The sequence below is a fragment of the Pseudochaenichthys georgianus genome, chromosome 6 (genome assembly GCF_902827115.2).
Source record: "Pseudochaenichthys georgianus chromosome 6, fPseGeo1.2, whole genome shotgun sequence".
Taxonomy (NCBI): Eukaryota; Metazoa; Chordata; class Actinopteri; order Perciformes; family Channichthyidae; genus Pseudochaenichthys; species Pseudochaenichthys georgianus.
In genome coordinates, this window is record NC_047508.1 from 30,191,008 (window position 1) to 30,211,558 (window position 20,551).

General features: G+C 42.3%; 1 protein-coding gene across 7 annotated transcripts in view; it reads right to left on the reverse strand.

Moving 5' to 3' along the window:
• Nucleotides 1-1,309: 1,309 nt before the first annotated feature.
• megf11 (multiple EGF-like-domains 11) overlaps nucleotides 1,310-20,551 on the reverse strand; it is an 85,042-nt gene continuing 65,800 nt past the window's right edge. For 3 of the 7 annotated variants that reach the window (XM_071203520.1, XM_034086038.1, XM_071203519.1), the window contains 15 exons: nucleotides 17,513-17,633; nucleotides 16,315-16,478; nucleotides 16,111-16,213; nucleotides 12,752-12,898; nucleotides 11,112-11,246; nucleotides 8,707-8,835; nucleotides 7,752-7,880; nucleotides 7,017-7,145; nucleotides 6,754-6,882; nucleotides 6,414-6,650; nucleotides 5,924-6,090; nucleotides 5,760-5,823; nucleotides 4,158-4,196; nucleotides 3,286-3,492; nucleotides 1,310-3,035 (listed from right to left, as the gene is read on the reverse strand). In XM_071203520.1, coding sequence (XP_071059621.1) covers nucleotides 2,860-3,035; nucleotides 3,286-3,492; nucleotides 4,158-4,196; nucleotides 5,760-5,823; nucleotides 5,924-6,090; nucleotides 6,414-6,650; nucleotides 6,754-6,882; nucleotides 7,017-7,145; nucleotides 7,752-7,880; nucleotides 8,707-8,835; nucleotides 11,112-11,246; nucleotides 12,752-12,898; nucleotides 16,111-16,213; nucleotides 16,315-16,478; nucleotides 17,513-17,633 — 2,076 coding nt within the window. In that variant the 3' untranslated portion in view covers nucleotides 1,310-2,859. The remainder of the gene's footprint in view (nucleotides 3,036-3,285; nucleotides 3,493-4,157; nucleotides 4,197-5,759; nucleotides 5,824-5,923; nucleotides 6,091-6,413; nucleotides 6,651-6,753; nucleotides 6,883-7,016; nucleotides 7,146-7,751; nucleotides 7,881-8,706; nucleotides 8,836-11,111; nucleotides 11,247-12,751; nucleotides 12,899-16,110; nucleotides 16,214-16,314; nucleotides 16,479-17,512; nucleotides 17,634-20,551) is intronic. The other 4 variants (XM_034086041.1, XM_071203521.1, XM_034086042.1 and 1 more) reach the window with 2 other exon arrangements.

Below are 20,551 nucleotides of genomic sequence, written 5' to 3' on the forward strand. Positions count from 1 at the left end.
TCGACTCACTGGCTGCATTTCCTTTCAGTGGGCATCGGGCTTGTTGGCTGTCAGCTGGGCATGTCCATCATCTGACGAACTCTGGACAATTGCTGACTACAACTAAATAACTCCTCTACTTTATTAAGCAGTTCACTTTAACTCCTAACAGGTCCCATAACAATGTCATATTTCAAAACAGCTTTCTTTATAGTTATCCACAGTGTTGCTGTTTACCACACCACATTGTTTGCTCTGCTTCAGATGCTTGTTTAATAATGATAATGTATGCTGTGTTGGTGTTGTGGAGGATGAACTACCTGAGTCAGAAGTTCCTGTTGGACAGGAAGTTAAAGATGAGCTGTATACCTAGCAAACACACATGTTGGCCTTGCAGACCTCCAGTGATTCTACTCCTCAGCTAGCTAATGGAAAAAGTTCCTTACTGAATAAAGAGACCCTGAAGTATTTTGAAAGCAGCAATTATGAAAGCTGGTTGAATTTTCTCTAAATGCTAAGAAAAGGTGATTCAATGCTTCCATTCTGAATTCCTTTAGCAAAGGCAAAATGTAACATTCTTAACAAAAATGAAGATGAGTTCAATTGTGCAAAAGAAAGTGTTGAATGTGAATACCAGGTTTATTAGAAATGCAACATTAGTGACTGATTTTTTTAGGAAGTATTTAGATTGGTTAACTTAATAAAGCAAAACCACAGCGTAAAAATACTGCTTTACAAGATCAAGTCCTGCATTAAAAACTCAAATACTTGAATACATTTACCAGCCAAAAATGATCAAAGTATAGAAAGTAAAGCTTCTCATTGTGTTGGAAAAATGACCCTCCTTTATATGTATTATACATTTTGATTAATAGAATAACATGTAAGCAGCTTTGTTTTAGGAGGTAGCGAGTCTAAACATGGAGATTATTGTAACTTCTTTATGCAAGGATGGGTAGTTATAAAACTATACATCGTGTTTTTATTTATTATCTTATTGTATATCCAAATGTTAGAGAGAAACAAAATGCCATCATAAAAAAATCTATGTCTATGTCAGATATTTCAAACAATAAAATATTGTTAAATTCACATCATGGTGAGGCCTTTGATTTATGAATTAAATAGTTGTCACTCCTCTGAAAAAGCTTATTAAACATGAGAGCACATCGACGAAATGTCTCTTCGTTCATCCTTGAGATGAAAAATGGGTATCCATGATTTTCCTCACCTGTAGACTTTTGACCACAGTTTGGTACCCAGTAGCGGACTTACATAAAATGTCTAATTTGTTAGAGTTCAATTCTTCATTCATCAGTCCTGTCACCATTCATACCCCTGACATTTTAATATTCACAGCCACAGATGAAAAGAGACATCCTGTCTAACACTGACACGAGAACCTGACCAAACCAGGTGTCTGATGGCAGAGTAGGCTTTTAATTTGAAACGTAAGTACCAAAACAACAAGCAGCATTGATATGACAGCAATTGGAAAAAAGTTCCTCAAAGGAAAAACAGTCACGTAAAATATGATCCACTGTCACCACACTGGTCAAAGATGTCATAATGTCCAGCACTAAAGAAATGCCTGGGCATCGATTGTCAACATGTTATTGCTTCTACAGGGGGTGAAATGGAATTCACATAGTGAATGAATAAATTCAGTTCAATAATATATACGTTAATTTGCCTGATACAAACATAAATGATTCCAGAAATTGACTTTTTACATACAGAGTGGTTCCCTTTGTAAATACTGCACAGGATATCGTGGGTCTTGAATTGGTCAGCTGAAACTTTATATTTAATTTACAATCTGACAGAGAGAAAGAACATTTTTAATAACTTCAAAAACACACACGAAATGACACTGATCATCTCACAAAAAGATAAATTGTGTGTTATCTACATCAGTGGGTATCCATTATCTGATCATGCTCATCTTTTCTTTTAACTCTAGTGTCACATTAATTAAAAGTCACAATTACTAATATAAATAAATAAATAAGCCCATTAGCTTTATAAATACAAAACATAAAAGGTAAAAGCAATCCCTTCTTAACACCCAATATTTAAAAAATGTAAACTAAGACATTTGCAAGAAGAAAATGCTTTCACATAAAAAACAACACAATATCTGATCACTTCATCAGTGAGGAGGGAACTCATAGTTACTGTATCTGTTTTTATTTTTATTTTCATTTATTTATTGAATTTTCTGCTGGATTTCTGTGTTTAACATTTATCACAGAGAGTCCTTTTCTTTTTGACTCAACCATTCTCCCCTCAGAGCAGACCATAATCCCAGTCAGCTGCATGTGATCTGCAGCTTCTGCACACAGTGGCACTTCATAAACTCTGATGTGTATATAGTAAATCTCACCCGTTTCAAAATAGTCAAGGTTAGTATATACCTTACTTTCCTGTGGAGAAAATCACTTCTGTTTAGGGCGCATTATAAACACTTGGTTGCCCTTGAATAGTAACCCTATATCATGGGGTAGAAATGAGTGTGAGGATGTCTGTTTCCCTGTAAATGACCTGTCCGCCCAGTCCATGTACGCTGCTGTACGGAACCATCATGTTCCACTTCAGGAGGTCCATAAAGAGGCCGGGCTGCAGTTTGAGTGATCAGTTCTATAGGAAAATAAAATGGTTGAATGGTCGCTGGTGTGTGGGACATTCTTTCCTCCACTTCCTCCAAAAAATGTGAGTGAAGGAGCCAGAGAGAGTAGGGTCCAGAAGAGCTGTGGCTGTCCCTCCATCTCAACATCTCAGTATCTAATTGAACACACTCGGAGACAGAGGGAGGGCCGTTGGTTGAAAGTTGGTTGACGATTGCCGCTCCCTGTGAGCCGGGGCGGGGGGTCTTGCCCTCTAGAGCAGGGAGCTGGGGCTTTCTGGGGGTGGCAGGGGTGTGTGTGTGGGGCTGTGACGCATGGGAAGTATGTCATAGTGGCTGGGGATGTGGCTGCTGCGGGGGAGGTCATAGGGGCTCTGGGAGAAGCCGGTGGCCATGCCGTTGGGTCCCTGCAGGACGCTCACTGTTGGCTCTGTAGTAGTTTAGGAAAGAAGGAAGGAACACAAGTAGGAGAGGAACATGAGAAACACAGAGGAAGAGTGTCAGGCACAGGCTGAGGAACAAAAGGAGAAAAGAGAAGCACATGCAATAGAGGCAGCTCACATTTCCCCTTATAAAGGCTTACAAAGTCTGCACAGGCCCTCAGCAGGGAGCATGACCAGCAAGGCTACGAGCTGCAGGAACCCGCTGAGCTCCACGCAGCAGAGCAATCACGCACTCACCAACATCATAGACATTCCTGTCCGCACTGCCCAAGAGGGTGGCAGTGCCTCCAAAGGGCACTTCCCGGTGGGAGGGGGACTTCATCTCCACATAGCTGCTCTCTGTGTGCTTGCAAGCCAGGCCTGGTGGGTCTCTAATGGTGGCGTATGGATTCTCACTATTCAGGGAGCAGGAGCTGTTGCTGCACATGGAGCTCTTGATGTAATCTGCAGTAGCCGTGAGACAAGGACATATTCGCCATCAATAAAGATTAAGGAATTGTCACGGACTTATTGCAGGCGTATTAAAGCTCAACTCTGATATGACCACTACAATTTAAATAGACATTAGTACGGTCTGGAGAATGGCAAGGAACATTGTGAAGAGTTGTGCTTTTTTTTGTCTCCGCCAGGTGACTAATGGTGGTAGATAGTAATCAGAGTACAAAGGGGAAAAGAGTGGAAGGCTCATCTCATCCATAACAGTCTCATCAGTCTGATAAGAGGCCTCATTAGAGACCGCAGCAGAGCTCCTCCAGACCACTCTCCATACCCCTGGGTCCCTCACATTCAGCAGCCACTGCACAGTGTGGGAGACCAAATGACGTATCGGGCACTGAGCCATAGACAGCAATTACTGTTGGAACAAAACCCCAGCCCACCATGATCTTGTCCAAAGTGCAGAGAGTTTTCAAATAAATCATGGAGAATATAAGGATATGGGTTCGGGGTGAGAGAGTCTCCGATGGGAAATTAAACCAAATGGGGAAATTGACATGTCGAGCATATTGGTGCTGGTGAAGCTAAACAGGATACCACATGCAGCATGTCTGCTAACCTTCCTACATACACACAGCACATACACACACTGTTATATATAATACATCATTTACCTTTGTTGGAGCTTCTCTGTGTCTCCCCCTGTTGAACATCTGTAAAGAATGTCAAAATATTGTTAAAAACCATAAATTAATTCCCCAAATGCATGAGCGTTTACAGAAAACATCTAATTAAAAAGTGCTATGTTTGTCATTATTTAGGAAAATATTAAGACTATGAGGAGTTACTGTACATGTTTCCCTCAAGGCTTACAAGGTTGCATAATTGACTGTGGTCATAATGGGATGTGTGCCAAACAACAACACATCATGAAGAGAGGACAAGCCTGTTTAACGCTACATCAATTAACATACAGCACTGCTTTCTGAGAGGAGCTTGTCGCTATGATCAATCTGCTGTGTGCTCTCACACTAAATTAAAATGTGCAAATCAAGACATCAGACTTTAAGTCAAGCACGACAGAGAATGAGTCATGGACATTTAGATTTGTGATTGACAGTATTTCCAATCTCTTTCAGTTTGTATCACCACAAACCAAGAGACACATATTTAAAGTCGACCTCCCTTAACTTGCAAATATGTTTTTCTTCGTGTTCCTCCAGTTGGATGTTTGTGTTTCACTGTGAAGTACATACTGTACATGCAGAGTTTGACACAAGGCTGTTTTCACATTCAACTGCTGAACATGGAGTTTTTCTGTGCTGTGATTTGTGTCTTCACAACTATTTTGGAAGTCATTCTTAATCCAATTTGCAATTCTTACAAAAGTAATGTAAAAGAACTTGCAGCCGCCTTTGCACATACATCAAGAATGGGCTTATTGTGAGGTAGCAAACATCTTGTGTCTAGGAAAACTTTAGAAATGAAAAGATATGTATTTTATTTTTAATTTAATTAGGTAGGAATCTATGCTCTTTTATGGATTTTAAATGTGGAAATTATACTTTCTTTTCCGAAAATACACACAGTATTATATATCTGTTCATTTATGGCCGGAGGTAATTTAGTGTTCATTAATGTACACTTTGTGTTGAAAATGATAATTTCTCCTACAGTATGAAGACATGTTTTACATTATTAACAATTATGATATTCTTCGTTGTTATTGTTCGGTCTTTATACAGCAGTCCTCACTTTTGGTTGCCTATAGGAAGATTCTTAAACAACTACAGTACATATAATATGAGTGATGCATTATAAAATACTTATTACATGTTTGTGTAATGTTTATAAATCTAATATGGGTATTTGAAGAAAAGATTTAAGCTATTATAGAGTCATTTTCTGTCACACTTAATTATCTATAATTCACAGCCCTGGAGGGCAGTTTCTGACCCAGAGTGAGGCATCACAGAGAGATGTGCCACTGGGGGAAGTGAAAGAGGACTAATGAGCTCGCAGTGACCCTGTACACCTCCTCATCACAGCTCTCCCTGTCCAACCCGCATATCTTATCAAAATCAGAGCAAAGGTTATGTCTAACAAGAAACCCTCAGTTCATCTTCATTCAGAACAGGGTAGCTGTGTCCAGGATGTGCCGATATGACGTTTGTGCTAACGACTCATGTGCCTTTGCCCTTGAAGTGACGGTTCTACAAAGTCTAAAAATGGGGCTGTGTATGTTGTTTTATCGTAAGTAAGAGAGGTAAACTGACCGAGGTCATTGAGGTTGCAGTAGGCTCTCCATTCCGCGCCGTTCCGACTTTTCAAAGTGCCCGGCTGTGAAAGAAAGAGCACAGTGTGTGTTGCTTTTATACTTAGTAAATGGATGAATGATATAGTTACGTTAAATGTATTTAAATATGAAGAGTGATCTTACTTTGAGGGTCAGAGTGCCGTCCAGGTTGCTGGAGATGGTTGAGACCACGTTGCACTGGGCCACAGTGTGGTAGCTGGGGTTGGAGAAGCACTGCCCACTGCTGCCAACGCTGCCCTGTGCCGGGTTGACCTCCGCAGCGCTGTTCCTCACTACCGTACTGCCACACTCTGCGGGTCAAACAACAGGCAAGGTTTGATTTTTTTTTTTTCAATATTTTTGTGTACTATTTTCATATTAGTGCATGCACAAAGATCTTATCACAAATATCTGTCTTTGCCAACAATACATGTATCAATAGTTAAAATGATTGTTTTGACCAATCAACACCTACAAAAACACAGATATTTTGATATTTCATATTTTTGGTTCTGATATTTTTGTTTGGAGGAAGGATTTTTGTTATTAGCTAATTGTTGTAGATCTACATTTCCACCCTAGTATGCAGCATGTGTCCATAGTGAGAATATTTATAGTTTGTAAAACAGCTTACCAGACAGGGAATAGTCTGTGTTGGTGATGTGCATCGCCTGTGTGTAGGACACACTGGGCTGGATCTCATGGCCTTTCTCCCTCTGCCTCTGCCTGTACCACACAAACAGGCTGAGCATGGACATGATGATGAGGAGCAGAAAGATGATGCCCATAACAGCTCCGGCAGATTGGCGCTCTGAACCTCGTGCTGGGCTAATCTTAGTGTACGGGTTCAGCTCCTCCATCATCAGAGCTGCTACAGAGAAAACACACAGAGTGGGTTGTTTAAACAATGTGTACACATCTGTGTCTGAGTGATAATACAGTGGAGAGCCTCGATCATCTCGATCACCCCTCACCTTGATCACAGCGGATGCCTTTATATCCAGGGCTGCAGTAGCACGTCCCCGTCACGTAGTCACAGGTAGCATTGTTGAGGCACTCACAAAGCTGCTGGCAGCCGTATCCAAATGTACCAGCAGGACACTCTGCATGGGAGAGAGGTGCATTACTACATCCATCAAAATTAAAGCACTTAGGGAGTGGGAGCCAAAGTGTTTATGGACACACACAGCACAAGGTAATTTTTGCTTGGCTATAAAATGTGGTGGGCCTACTCAACTCTGCTCACAGCTCGTCCCAATAAAGCCTGTGCGGCAGGCACACTGGCCAGTCGTGTGGTCGCAATCTGCACCGTTCTGGCAGCGACAGACTTCAGAGCAGTCTCTGCCGTAGAACCCTGAAGGACAACCTGGACACAGATGTGAAAATGTTGTGATGGGAGGGGAGGAGAAAACAAAGAGAGGGGAAGACATTGTAAAGAGTCAAGGTCATATCTCAGGGGAAAACAGAAATCAATACTATTTAATGTCTCTGCAGCACACTCAATAAAGGACACTGTGAATGAATGGAAATTATACATTTCCTGCTTCAGCAGAAAACGTGGTTATGCTGTTAGCATAACATGGAGATAAAGAATGAGATGACTGGAAATAGTGAAAGTCTATGTGAGAAAAAAGCAAAACAGTTCAAACAAAAGTCATTTCCATGCAAAAGAGCAGACGCATGACACCACAGAGACCCTTGGGGCGTTAGATAATGGAATTCAAATGAGTTGACTGATGTTGATGATGTGCACTATGCCTGTGTGAATGACTGGAATGTATAATTAGCAAATCAATGGGGTGACCATTAGCGTTATTTGGATGTTGCTCCCTCTGAAGAAAAAAGGGGAGTAAATAAAAACCTAACATCATCCGGTTGCCCAAAATGATTCTCACATGTCATCTGCTGCAGTTCTGTGGGACTGCCAGTAGATGACAGTGTGTGTCTACGTGACTGGACGGCAGAGACTCACGCTGTGTGCAGTAGAGTCCGGTCCAGCCGGGGCTGCACCTGCACTCCCCATCGTAGGCACTGCACTGGGCTCCGTTGTGACAGTTACACGAGTTGAGACAATCAGGGCCCCAGTGCCCAGAGGGACAGGCTGCAGACGCCAGAGACACAGTCAAGCCCATGGTCACACATCCTCACACATCCTCACACACACACACACACACACACACACACACACACACACACACACACACACACACACACACACACACACACACACACACACACACACACACACACACACACACACACACACACACACACACACACACACACACACACACACACACACACACACACACACACACACACACACACACACACACACACGAAACATCACCCATATGTTTGATAGAATGTCTAAATATTTTCTACACATACAAATAATGCATGCACTTAACAAAGATCCTTGCAGAACCTCCCTCCTAGAGCAAATATGTTAAGGTTAGTGTTCAGGTCAAGGTAACTTTATTGTCTCCCATGGGAGAAAAATGGAAATGGCTCCATTTAGACTAGCAGATAAAGAGCAGACGTATGTGTCAGGTTGAATAACCCAAAGTGAAGCATTAGTAATGTGTCATCAATCTGATCATAAGTTTTTTGTATATAAGTAGTTCATGCAATAAAAACCACACAGACTTTTCAAGGCATGACAGCTCAAAGCTCTGCTAATGATCTTTGGCCTCCAGCGCTGTAAATCAAAGAGCATCATGTATTACAACAATCATTTAAGCAAGCTATCAGTTTTACATCAGCCCGGGCTGAGGGTAGTTCCTCGGATGTGTGTAGGGTCATGAAAATGATTAATGCATATGAAGGTAGATATAAGGGGGAAATTAGGAGTGGAGACAGACAATGAGAGGGGATTTCAAATCAAATAAGCCGATCAAACACAAGGTGAACGAGAGAAGCTATACCCTGAGAGCAATCCTCTCCTATCCAGCCAGGGAAGCATTGGCAGGAGCCATCGATGGGGTTACAGGTGCCGTTGTTGGTACAAAGGCAGATCTCAGCACAGGCTCTCCCATACCTGCCACTTGGACAAACTGCAAAACACACGCACACAAAAAGAAAAAGAATCACTTCACAAAACCCTTATCTGCATATTATCACTCACATGCAGAAAATAATAAAAGCCATTAACATTATGACATCAAACTTGGACAAATTATTGCGAGTCCATTTATGCAAGCAAACTCATTCTGTGAAAGGTTGTGTACACATATTGCTCTAATGGATGACATTGTTCTATTAGAGTGGACATGAAGTGAAGTGATCTGTTTAAACAAAAGGAGGAGTCAATCACTGCCTCCTGTGGCACCGCTGCCCCATTTCCACTCACTAGAGTGAAATGAGTGATGTGCCACATAATTAAAATAGACCATGTACACAGACCACTCTATACATTTTTCATGAAATTAATATGTCAATGCTCTCCGGCACTCTTGAATAAAATATCTCATTCCCAGTGAAACCACCATTGTGTTTCCATATTGGTCCGTGAGACAAATTGAAACAAGGTGTATCTAAGCATCGGGATCAGGGAGCTGCAGCACCAGCAGATACATCAAAGGTCTCATATAAAGAGAATAGCCCAGCGTTAGAAAAATCAGATAAGGTGGCTGGCTGTGAAGGAAATGGGTCTGACTCATTTTCATGTGGGTTGATTTTAATGATTACATTTCAACTGGTTTTCCTCTCTTCTCGAGAGCTCTTTCAAGCAGGTTGTCATTAGGCCATGAGGTTGGCTCCCCATACTGCTGCTTCTGGGGATTCAAGCCTCAACACACCAGGAGAGCTTCATTAGGCGGGGACTGTGTGTGCTGGGCAGCGGACAAGATACGACGATAACAGGGTTCGACAAGAGGAGAATGTGTGTGTGTTGTTGGCCACCTTCGTCCCTCGCGGCCTACCGTCTACCAGTAATTACAGACCAGACAAATTAGGGCTCTCATTTTTTTTCTTTTTCCTCATCCTTCAGCAAAACTATTAAAGTTTTATTCGAAAGACATTGCTCAAAGCCATGACAGGGAATCCAAAAGTTCCTTTATGCCTTTCTTTTAAAAGAAAATGGTGTATCATTAGAAGTGATATCTACAGTACGCTTATATGTGTCCTTTCTCAATTCAGTGATTTTCACTGCTCTTTATAGCCGGTGAAGAATCCCTGACATGACAAACACCTTCGGACACATAAATCATCAATCACAAGTGGACAAACTGTTGACATTAAGCTATTGAAGGGTGGCTCATGGACAGACAAAAAGCCTCCATGATGCACTGAAATCCGATTTATATGTAACAAAAGTAAATAAAAAGTTAATATGTAGTTGACATTTGACATGCAACAACTGTATATGTTTCCCTTTAAATGTTTGGTAAGTAACATATTTAAGAAAATGTCACCACACTATATTCCAAATATTCTAGCACTGAATTTAATTGTTGAAGTAAGATATGCTAACATGTCTTACTATTTGTAAAAGTGCACCATGTTAATCACACACATCTGAGGCTAAATAAGAAACTGTACAAAGGTTAGGATGTTTTCTGTCAACTACATCTTGTATGTGATTCAAACATCAAGGCAATACAAAAATTAATACATTTCCTGTTTGCCTTGAATTCTATTTGAGAAGAAGACATTTGTTCTGCACATGTGTTGTTTCTTTCATGAAAACTAATTTGCATGCAGCTCTCTTTGCAGATTAGGCAGAGGGATGGCAACATTTACTTGACAAATTATTGGTCTAAAATAGTGGGTATTCAGGATCCTGTTGAAGGTGTTTTCATTTCTTTTTGGTCTGGAGTGCACTGATAATAGCCATTATTTAAAGTTTCAAGGCTCAGGTGCCAGTGGGAGAGGCAGCAGGTCATCCATTTGATCTTATTAGAGCCACTGATCATAGCGAGGGCTGAAGGGAAAGGTACAGGCGCTCCCACAAAATGCTGGGATAGAAGACTTTTTAGATTTTTAAATGAACCTTAAGACATTGTGGGATATAGCAACTTTAAAGTCCATATCATTTTTACTGGGTAATACGTACGTTATACGACATGTTTTGTATTTTATATACTTATACTGTATATTTTCCACATGTATATATTTTGTAAATGCTATTTTATTTCTATTTCAGAAACATTTTGGACTGTTTATTTCTTGTGTCTGAATTTCTCTTATTGCCTTGTCTTATGCTGCTGCAACGCAAACATTTCCCAAATTGGGATCAATAAAGTATCTATCTATCTACTTTTTCTCATATTTCCTGTAAACACAAAACAGCAGGTATTTTCAGACATGGTTTTTCAGCAAGGCTACTCACCTTGGTTGCAGAGTGAACTGGAGTAGCCAGACAGGCACTCACAGTGTCCAGTGACATGGTGGCAGGGCCCGGTGCTGTGCACACACTGCGGACACGACTGGCTGCAGCGGTGCCCGTAAAACCCCGGAGAGCAGACTGCAGGAGAGAGAGCGTTGAAGGAGAGGAGAGAGGGTCAGTCTACAACTTTTGGTGCAACAAGAGGTATATAATACTGTAACAGGCAATAACAAGTGAGTGATTATATAGAAAAATCAAGAATGAGTAGAGAGGGTGAATGGAGGGAGGAAGCAGAAAAGTCAGTCTTTATCGTAATCACTCTCATTTCATCCGCTGCCAGAGATGGAGTAGTAAAAATAGTTAAGAGAATCATGAAAGTCCCTTTTATGTTAAGTCTTGATGATCTATAAACCTTAGGAAACACATCACTGCGTGTTAATGCAGATTTTACTGAAATAATGTGGACCGTTAAGATATATTTAAAAGGTGGTAGAAAGGTGATTATACTAACGTTTTATACAAAGAGTGTTAACTGTGCAAGCATGATAGGAGAATGCAGTTATATTAAAAATATATTTTAATTTCAGTATGAGACCCTTAAAAAATGAAATGTTATGTATCTATTTTCATAGCTGGTGATTTGGTTATATTCCTACTCCAATAATCACCACTCTCAGGAGACAATCAGGTATTTTCAAAGCAAGAAACCTTTTAGGAATTGTCAAAGACAACCTTAGTAGTTGCTTGACAACACTGCAATGTTAAATGTACCCCAAGGGTTTTGATTTGATTTCAAGCACCAGGTGGGATACACCTTTATCATCTGGAGGAGGATTTAATCCTCCAATTAAAGTTTCTACAGGAGAAAACAGCATGACTGCGGTTATGAGGTTTTCCCCTGATGAGAACATTTTCTGCGTAAACATTGAATTTGGAGGAGTAATAACTTCCTCACAAACACACACACATACACACACAAAAACAGAGAGAGCTCGTTTGATTCTCTGTCTTACATCCCGCTCAAATTGATGTTTACACGTTTGTGACTGTGAATTTCACTGTCAATCAGTGAGCTCATCACTTGAGAGCAGCCCCAGACCGACCCTGTTCAAAAAGCAGGGATAGCACTCCCAGTGAGCACGCCCTCTGATGAGCCTTGGGTGAGGACTGCGAGTCTCCCACTGCGACTTGGCTGTTGAGGACAGGGCAGGGGGTTGAGTAGTGTGTGTGTGTGTGTGTGTGTGTGTGTGTGTGTGTGTGTGTGTGTGTGTGTGTGTGTGTGTGTGTGTGTGTGTGTGTGTGTGTGTGTGTGTGTGTGTGTGTGTGTGTGTGTGTGTGTGTGTGTGTGTGTGTGTGTGTGTGTGTGTGTGTGTGTGTGTGTGTGTGTGTGTGTGTGTGTGTGTGTGTGTGTGTGTTTCTGTCGGGGTAAAGACACTGATTAAGTGATAGCAGTGATGAAGGGTTTACACTCAAGCAGTTATGGCCGACAACTGAGTGTTCTCCTCAGCAGGCTCACCCTTCAACAATTCTGCAAAGATCAAAGCAAGGTCAATTCTGTGATGGGGTTTGTTACGGCGGAGCTCAAAGGCTTGTGCTGTTTGGATAAAGAAAAGGGTGGTTTAATGAAAGAGAAGGAGGCTCACTTCTTTTGCAGGACGTCCCCCTGTATCCAGGTGCACACACACATGTCCCGTCCTCTGGAGAGCAGGATCCTCCGTTCTGACAGGAACAGCTGACTGAACAGTTGGGTCCCCAGAAGCCTTGTGGGCACACATTATCACAGTGGATTCCTGCAGGAAAATGACACGAAAATATTCAGCGAATGCGCACTGAAAAGCAAAGACTTGTTGTATGAAATACTCTAAATAGCCTGCCATCTGTAAGAACACATCATCAAAAGGACAGCATTCACAATGCCTGATCATCGTGGATCTTTGGAGGGTTATTCACCCAGCAAGGATCCTCAATTGATTCAATTCCTGAATAAGAAGCAGCTTGGTGAGTGTTTTTTTTTTAGTTCAGCCCATCCTCTCTGACTCTGTTTCCCTTTCAAATGGCATTTTATTTTTGATCTGACTGGAGCTCCCTGCCAGTTCACTGTGTTGATTAACAAGGTTGGGTCTCCGGAGAAGCCAAGCTTGTCTCCCATTCTCTTTCAGCAGAGCCGGGGTAGTGCACAGAGACGAGCGAGTACCTCAGGCTACAAGAGCGCAGTCTGCAAGTGTCACTGTGTGTGTTTGGTGTTTGCTGCATCTCCAATCAACAAATGCAAAACACTGCATCCATACTGTACAGTACTCTAGCTGTGCACATTAAGGCATTAGCATATCCGTCAAAGCAGCATGCTTTCTGTCAGTCAAACCCATGCCTTCAAAAAACTGAGGGGCAACATCACATGTACTGCACATGGAGGCAGACTAAAAATATAAAATATATATTGCTCCAACACATATGCACACTTGCAGTCACACACTTACAGTCTCACACACACACACACACACACACACACACACACACACACACACACACACACACACACACACACACACACACACACACACACACACACACACACACACACACACACACACACACACACACACACACACACACACACACACACACACACCTTTCAAGCAGCCCTTAGTTCGAAGCTTCATTTGAAATTTTCTTTGAGTGAGAATATCTGAGAATGGTGTGGCCATTAAAGCGGCATTAGAGCAGTACCTTTGAATTAAACCTGAGCTAAACTCTGGGGACTAATGTTATACAGTAACCAGGGCGCCTTAGGGCTGCAACACAGGAGTAAAGGAAAGGAAATGTTAGTGCTGATGAGGGGGGGGCACGGTGGCAGTGATTCAGTCGGAGCCCCTGCCATGACATCAAAAGGAGGGCAAGGCTTGTGCAAGTGTGTTTGAGGTTCTGCTAGGTCAGGCAGAACAAACCCTCACTGCCTTCACTGTCAGAAAAGGAATGCAGACAGAGCATCACACTTTTCAGTCTAATGGTGACAAACAGAGGGGCTTTAGATGCCTACTGAGGGAGAAGAAGAAAGAGCGAGAGAAGCCAGAACTGAAGCATCTTCAAAGGAGGCTTTTCACTGAGAAGTGCCAGAGGTCCCACTATCCAATTTGTACAGAGTGAGCAGAGAAACGCAAACCTCTCTCTGCCGCTTTAAGACTCTCTCTCTCTCTCTCTCTCTCTCTCTCTCTCTCTCTCTCTCTCTCTCTCTCTCTCAGTGCATGTAAACACACACTCACATTACCTGCTCTATGACATGGGATCTCTTCATAAAATAAAAGTCCTATTAAACATGGACTGGGTTGAAGACCCTGCATTGAGTGTCCAGTCGCAGCACTCCTCATCTTTGTAGGCTGATGTCAGACTTACGACAGTTCAGCAACAACTGTGTGGGTTATAGACGACTTACTCGCTCACATATCTAGAGTTGCTTTATGCAAAAGACACTATAATAAAAAGAGCAACTTGACAGCATAGTAGGATGCAATACCAGCTCTGGAGCTAGCATGCTCAGTGATATGACCGTGTTTACAAGAGAAAAACAACTCCACAGTTTCTGTAAATAGCCATTTTATTTCATCCCTGACTCCTGAGATGAAACCCACATCTTCCTCTCTCTAGGTGCTGTTTCCTTCAGAGAGCCAATTGTCAAGCCTCTACGGTTGAAGAGCGCATGCATGTGTGTTTGTCCGGCCCAATAGGCTAGATGCTGCCCCCAGCCACGCACCCCGGTGACTCAATTAAGGCTGACAGATGGTCCGACCTGGGCAGGATTCAGAGCATGAGAGGAACGTTTTGCCGGCACCGCTTTTGCAGATAATAAAACCCACATTGTTTCCCAGAATAAATGCCCTAAGCTCAAGAGGCTGAATGGAGGAGGCTGCGGAGAGCTCGCAGGCGTGACCTTTTCCTGCTGAATCTATTCCCTCCCTGACTGCACCTCTCCACCCAGGCTCAGAGACCCGGTCCTCGGATAGCCCCTGTATTTGACATTCAGATGCGACGCTTCATTTTTGAGCATAATGATCCTCACCCTTGCTGTGACATTCACACTTTCCTACTTCCACCTCCTTCGCTGTAAACAAATGTTTTGAAATGACAAGAAACAATGAGCCGACATGTAAAAGTAAGAATGTGTGTCTAGAGGGGCAAAGAGTTCAAACAGGACGCCCATGCATATTATTCTGTTGTCATTCGTATTATTTATACCCTTGCTCTTTGCACACTAGCTCAGTGCACCTTATTTGCAACCAGACTATCAGTTAATAACCCCGCTTACCAAATAGTAGGCTTTCTGCTTTTTTAATGTTTATCCATTTAAGTGTCATTTGTATCCGTGTTCCTGTCTGTGTAATTTGCTACTGGCTGCAATAACATTTTCATTTCCAGCTGAGGTCTACTTTCAATACATCTGTGACAACTCGGAAAGAACGAACACTCAAATGAATAAATACGGCAGTTGGCTCAGTCAGATTGCACAACAACCAGGAACTTTGAATAATTAACAGAACCACAAATAAAAAATAAAAGTATCAGAGGCCGTGATTAAAACTTATGAGAGGACTCTGGGCCAACGATTTGATTCTGTCTCCAAATATTTATCCGGCGAGTCACTTCAGATGTATAACCAATAATGGATGTAATAAGCATGAATGCATACCAGCACGGAGATTGTTATCCAAGAGAATTAATTTAGAGCTCCATTCTCAACATTTTTCATTTACACACCCGTCGGCTCAGTGGCAAAAATAAATTCAACATTTAATGAACAAAACACTGCTTAGACATTCTGTAAAGATAGTGTAAAACTCAATCCATTGCCCCGGTATATTCTCCTGTTTTGGATCATAACCACGTCTTTATTTCTGATGTCTTTGATTTGATGATAGGGACAAATACAAAGTGTTTAGATCTTAGAGGTTATTTCCATCCTTATTCCCAGCCTGCTCTGATTAGTTTTTTTTTTTAAAGCATTACTGACCTGTCCAGCCGGGATAGCAGCGACAGTATCCACTCACTGGATCACAGCCGTCAGCATGGCTGCAGTCACAGCGCTCACGACACTCCAACCCATAGGTGCCATCCTGACAATGAAAACAACTCATTGTCATACCTTTAAAACTTCACATATGGGCAAAATAAGGCATGCCTTGAATGGTGCAGCAAAGATAAAAGAGAGACTTACATGGCAGGACTCGCCGCAGTGCTCTCCTCTCCACCCAGGTGAACATGTGCAGATGCCGTCTATAGGGTCGCATGCAGCTCCATTGGCACATAAGCATGTCAGATTACAGCCCAGACCCCACGTACCGCTGGAACAGAGGAGCGAGCAGTCCACGCCCTGCCAGCCTGGGGTTAGACAGAGCAAAGACAGATTGAACAGTTTTATAATTGGCTGTATTCAATTCATAAATGTAGTCACTTCGAATTACACAAAACAAAAGTTTGAAGTGTACAGTACAGTGGTTCCCGGCCTGGGGTTTCAGCATTTAAGATAAATTAAAGGGACTAATTCAAGGGATATGATCAATTGCTATGAGTGGTAAAAACTATTCCATTCTGATAAAATGCATTTGTTGCAATGCATGGCATTTGGGCCGGTAAATGTTGGTCAGATGGTTGGTTCACCACTTCGGTCACTGAAATATCTCAACAACCACTGGATTGGTTAATCCAATGTTTGTACAGACATTCATCTTCATAACAGGATTATTGACTTTGACGTTTTTCTGCAGTGCCTACAACAGGTCAAAATTAAGACCTGTGCTTGGTTCTATAGGTCGGAAATCAACTGTGGACCTCGGAGCATTTTAGACGCCAAATTTAAACAAAAACTTGGCTGCCCGTGAAAAAGTACGTTTCTTTGGCAAGTGTAAACAAGATTGAACTTTCAGCAGTGAGGCCTTCACCTTTTTTTAAAAAGTGTTTTACATTTCCCCAAATGATTTGTGCAGAGAAGATAACTTTAAAGATTGTTTACTATAACGAACTACCTAACTATTTTTGATACTATACACAGTAATAGCAGGTCTTATTTGATTAAATAAAGGAAACAAATGTAGGTTATCTTTAAGTTAAAGGTTACATTTACATTACAATGGAATTTGTAAGTGGAAGTGGGAACTCCAATGTATTTTTTCAAGCAGGGTATTATTAAAGGGCAGGGTAATTTGCCGGTGCATAAGTCATTATGTATACAAAAATAACATCCTCTATGATTTGAGTCATACATTCTCAAGTACAGAGCGCAAAAAAATCAGTACTAACTCTGTAAGTGTAAGTGTTCATCCGTGAAGATGTGAAGGTGTAAAAGGTACAGTCAGTGTAGCATATCTAATAAAGCTCAGGAGGTGCTCTTAATCAATGAGTCAATTATACTGTACCTTCCCTGCAGATACAGGAGCCATCGAATGGAGAGCACGGTGCGTGGTTGTGGCAGGAGCAGGTGGACATGCAGCTCGGCCCATATAGACCCAGGGGACACATTGTAGCACAGTCCTCACCCTGAGGTAGAAATAATGCAAAGTCATGAGGCAAAGAATCCGCATGGCATTAAATGCTGACTCTGGCAGACCAGAAATAGGAGTAATAAAGTGTGAATAGAGGCAGACAGAAAAACAGGAAAGGTTTCCGGCACTTATTCATAGCTTACTAAACTGTTTATTTAGACCAGTCATACTGTACCAGTAGACAAAATGAGGAGCAAAGCAACTGTAAATCTGAATTGATTTATGATGGTAAGTGAAGTTCAAGAGGAAGGCCCCCCTGAAGCTGTCACCTCACAGCTTCCAATTATGCTCTACTGTATGTATTCAGACTGCACCTACTCCAGCCACGCTCTGCCTTTTTTAAACCATAATACGTCCCATCTCTCCACTTCTCACTCCATATATATTCCCCTTATAGTTTGTCTCATGGGGGGGGGGGTCTCCATTTCCATCAGCAGGGAGACTGGCAGGACTCTAAAGCAAGAAAATCCAGACTCCTACTAAACCCACCCTTTTGTCCACCTGCCATTAGTTCATACAACACTGAATAGTGTTTCTTAAATAGTTAAAACAACCATGTTGTTCTGGCTTTGGATCACACTACTTCTACATGCTACACTTATTAAATAATACTGCTACTGTACTTATTGTTCTCCACCTCGATGGCTACTTACTTACTTACTACTACTACTACTACTACTACTACTACTACTACTACTACTACTACTACTACTACTACTACTACTACTACTACTACTACTACTACTACTACTGGGTGTAATTTGTGTAATTTATATCTCTAATATTTTATGCATGAACCTTAATTAGTATTTACTTTTGCTGTCACATTGTATATTTCCTCACTGATAAAGGTATTCTAAATTCTAATTTCTGATTCCAACGCCTTTTGGAAGATGCAACAAAAAATGTGAACACTGCTTTTAGGATTTTGTTAACCCGAGGCAGTGGGACCATCAAGAAGAATTCAAATCAAGGGTGAAGTTATGTAGTTCTCAAGACCAGAGAACCATTCTTCACACCACTCACAGCATGTGGTTATCATGTCCTTCTCCGCAGATTATAGACTACAGGTTGGTGGAGGCACAAGCACAAAATGGTTTGGGATCAGAGAAGAATACTGTAAACACAACAGTGCTGAAGCAGCTGGCCACACCATGAATATCAAAACAAGCATGGTTGTCTACATCCGTCTCCAGCCAACAGTACATAAAAGAAAGTCAACACCAAAGTGAGGAAGAGCCAAAACCAAACAAATAAACCCCAAGGTGGTGAACAGGAAGGACAGGGGAACAGCAGGATCCTGGAGACCGCAGCCAACTCTCAATCTTCAATCAATAACCACACTGATGGAAGATCGGCAGCCATGTTGGCGCAGCCTTTAAGCCCCTTACCGTTGCATAAGGGTGAACTATTCTGGTAAAGTGCAGTGCTCTTCCCCTGTCCTCTGCAGCTCGCTGTCATTAGAATTTCTCTGCTTTAAAAGCCGAGCACAGCCCACCTTCACTCGTCTCGTCCCTCCCTAAGCTGGAGATCACAGACAGTCTATGGATTCCCACAGCCTGCCTTGAGTGACAGGTGACACAATGATTTAGAGTTCCAATTAGTGGCCCAGAGGAGTCCTGAGTGGCTCTTGCTTTGCTCACCAGAGCACTGGGGGACTGCTGGCTGCTCACTGCCCTCATTATCATTTTGAACTCAGTTTAAACAGGAGTCAGGAGAAGATGTGCCAGTGGACGCCAGGGGCAGAACACACATCTTAAAACATCTCTTCTCCCCGAACAACACATAAAAGCGCCTGTCTGTGAATAAAAAATGTATCAATCGGTTGCAATACCCTTTGTTCTGTTGAAAATTACAGCTTCAAGACTGCTAACAATAGCAGTCCAGTTACAATTGTTAAGTGTGGAGAAGAGTTCGACCAGTCAGTGGGGGCCGGAGGGGGGTTCAACCTGTCTTCAGAGCACAGGCAATTTACTGGTGACTGGACTCATGGATAAAACGTCATGCCGCCACAAATGACCACATGGATTTTGCTGCATCCTCGGCTGCGTCCGATTCCACTTGGGTTCACCCACATGGCGCAGAGAGCAGTGGTTGGTCTGCTCTCAGGAGGGGAACGGCAGCCCTCTCATTAGTCGACTGATTCATATTCCTTCTGAGCGGCGAAGGATAGAAGTCTGTATGTGGAGAATCATTATTAATACACGGGCTGTCAGTCCATCGCACGAGAGCAGCAGGACCTTACGTAACTACACATCCAGTGGAGGCTGCAACCAGACCTGAGCCGCTGAGCCAGGTCGTCCTTGGCCAAGGCACTAAATTCATACCTATTAGCACTTTTTCCAGAAAGCCTCTCACTGACACAACATTGATCAGCCTGGTACCCATTGAGACTAGATGCAAATGCAACCACTAATTACCAATCAGTCTCACTCCTTAGCAGTCCATCTAACTGCTGTATGAGTGACTGCAGTTTAAAATTCATGCAGCAAGACAGAAAATGAACCTCTGAACCTTTTGATGAGGCTGGAAAGCCCTGAGAGATAGGAAAATGATTTGTTTTCGCCACCTACAAAGGCAGACAGGAATCCATTCCTAATGCGTTCATATTTCAGAAACAGCGGACCAACCAAATCTGTAAAAAACTGCAGACATATCTGGGAGAAAAATTGTTGCTACGAGTATCTGCTATAAATTGCAAGGGACAATGCCTGAATAGGTAACATGTAATCACTTTGTCCAAGTCAAAAAGAGCATGTCCAATTACTAGAGCTAAATCAAGCGTGCAGGAGCTCGGTCTGCTCCAACACTTTGCTTGGTTTGTCCCCCGATGGGACTCCAGAACAAAGATGCAGCAGGGAGACTAAGTCCTATCGGCGGTCCCCTGAGGAAGTGACTCTACCAGCAATCACA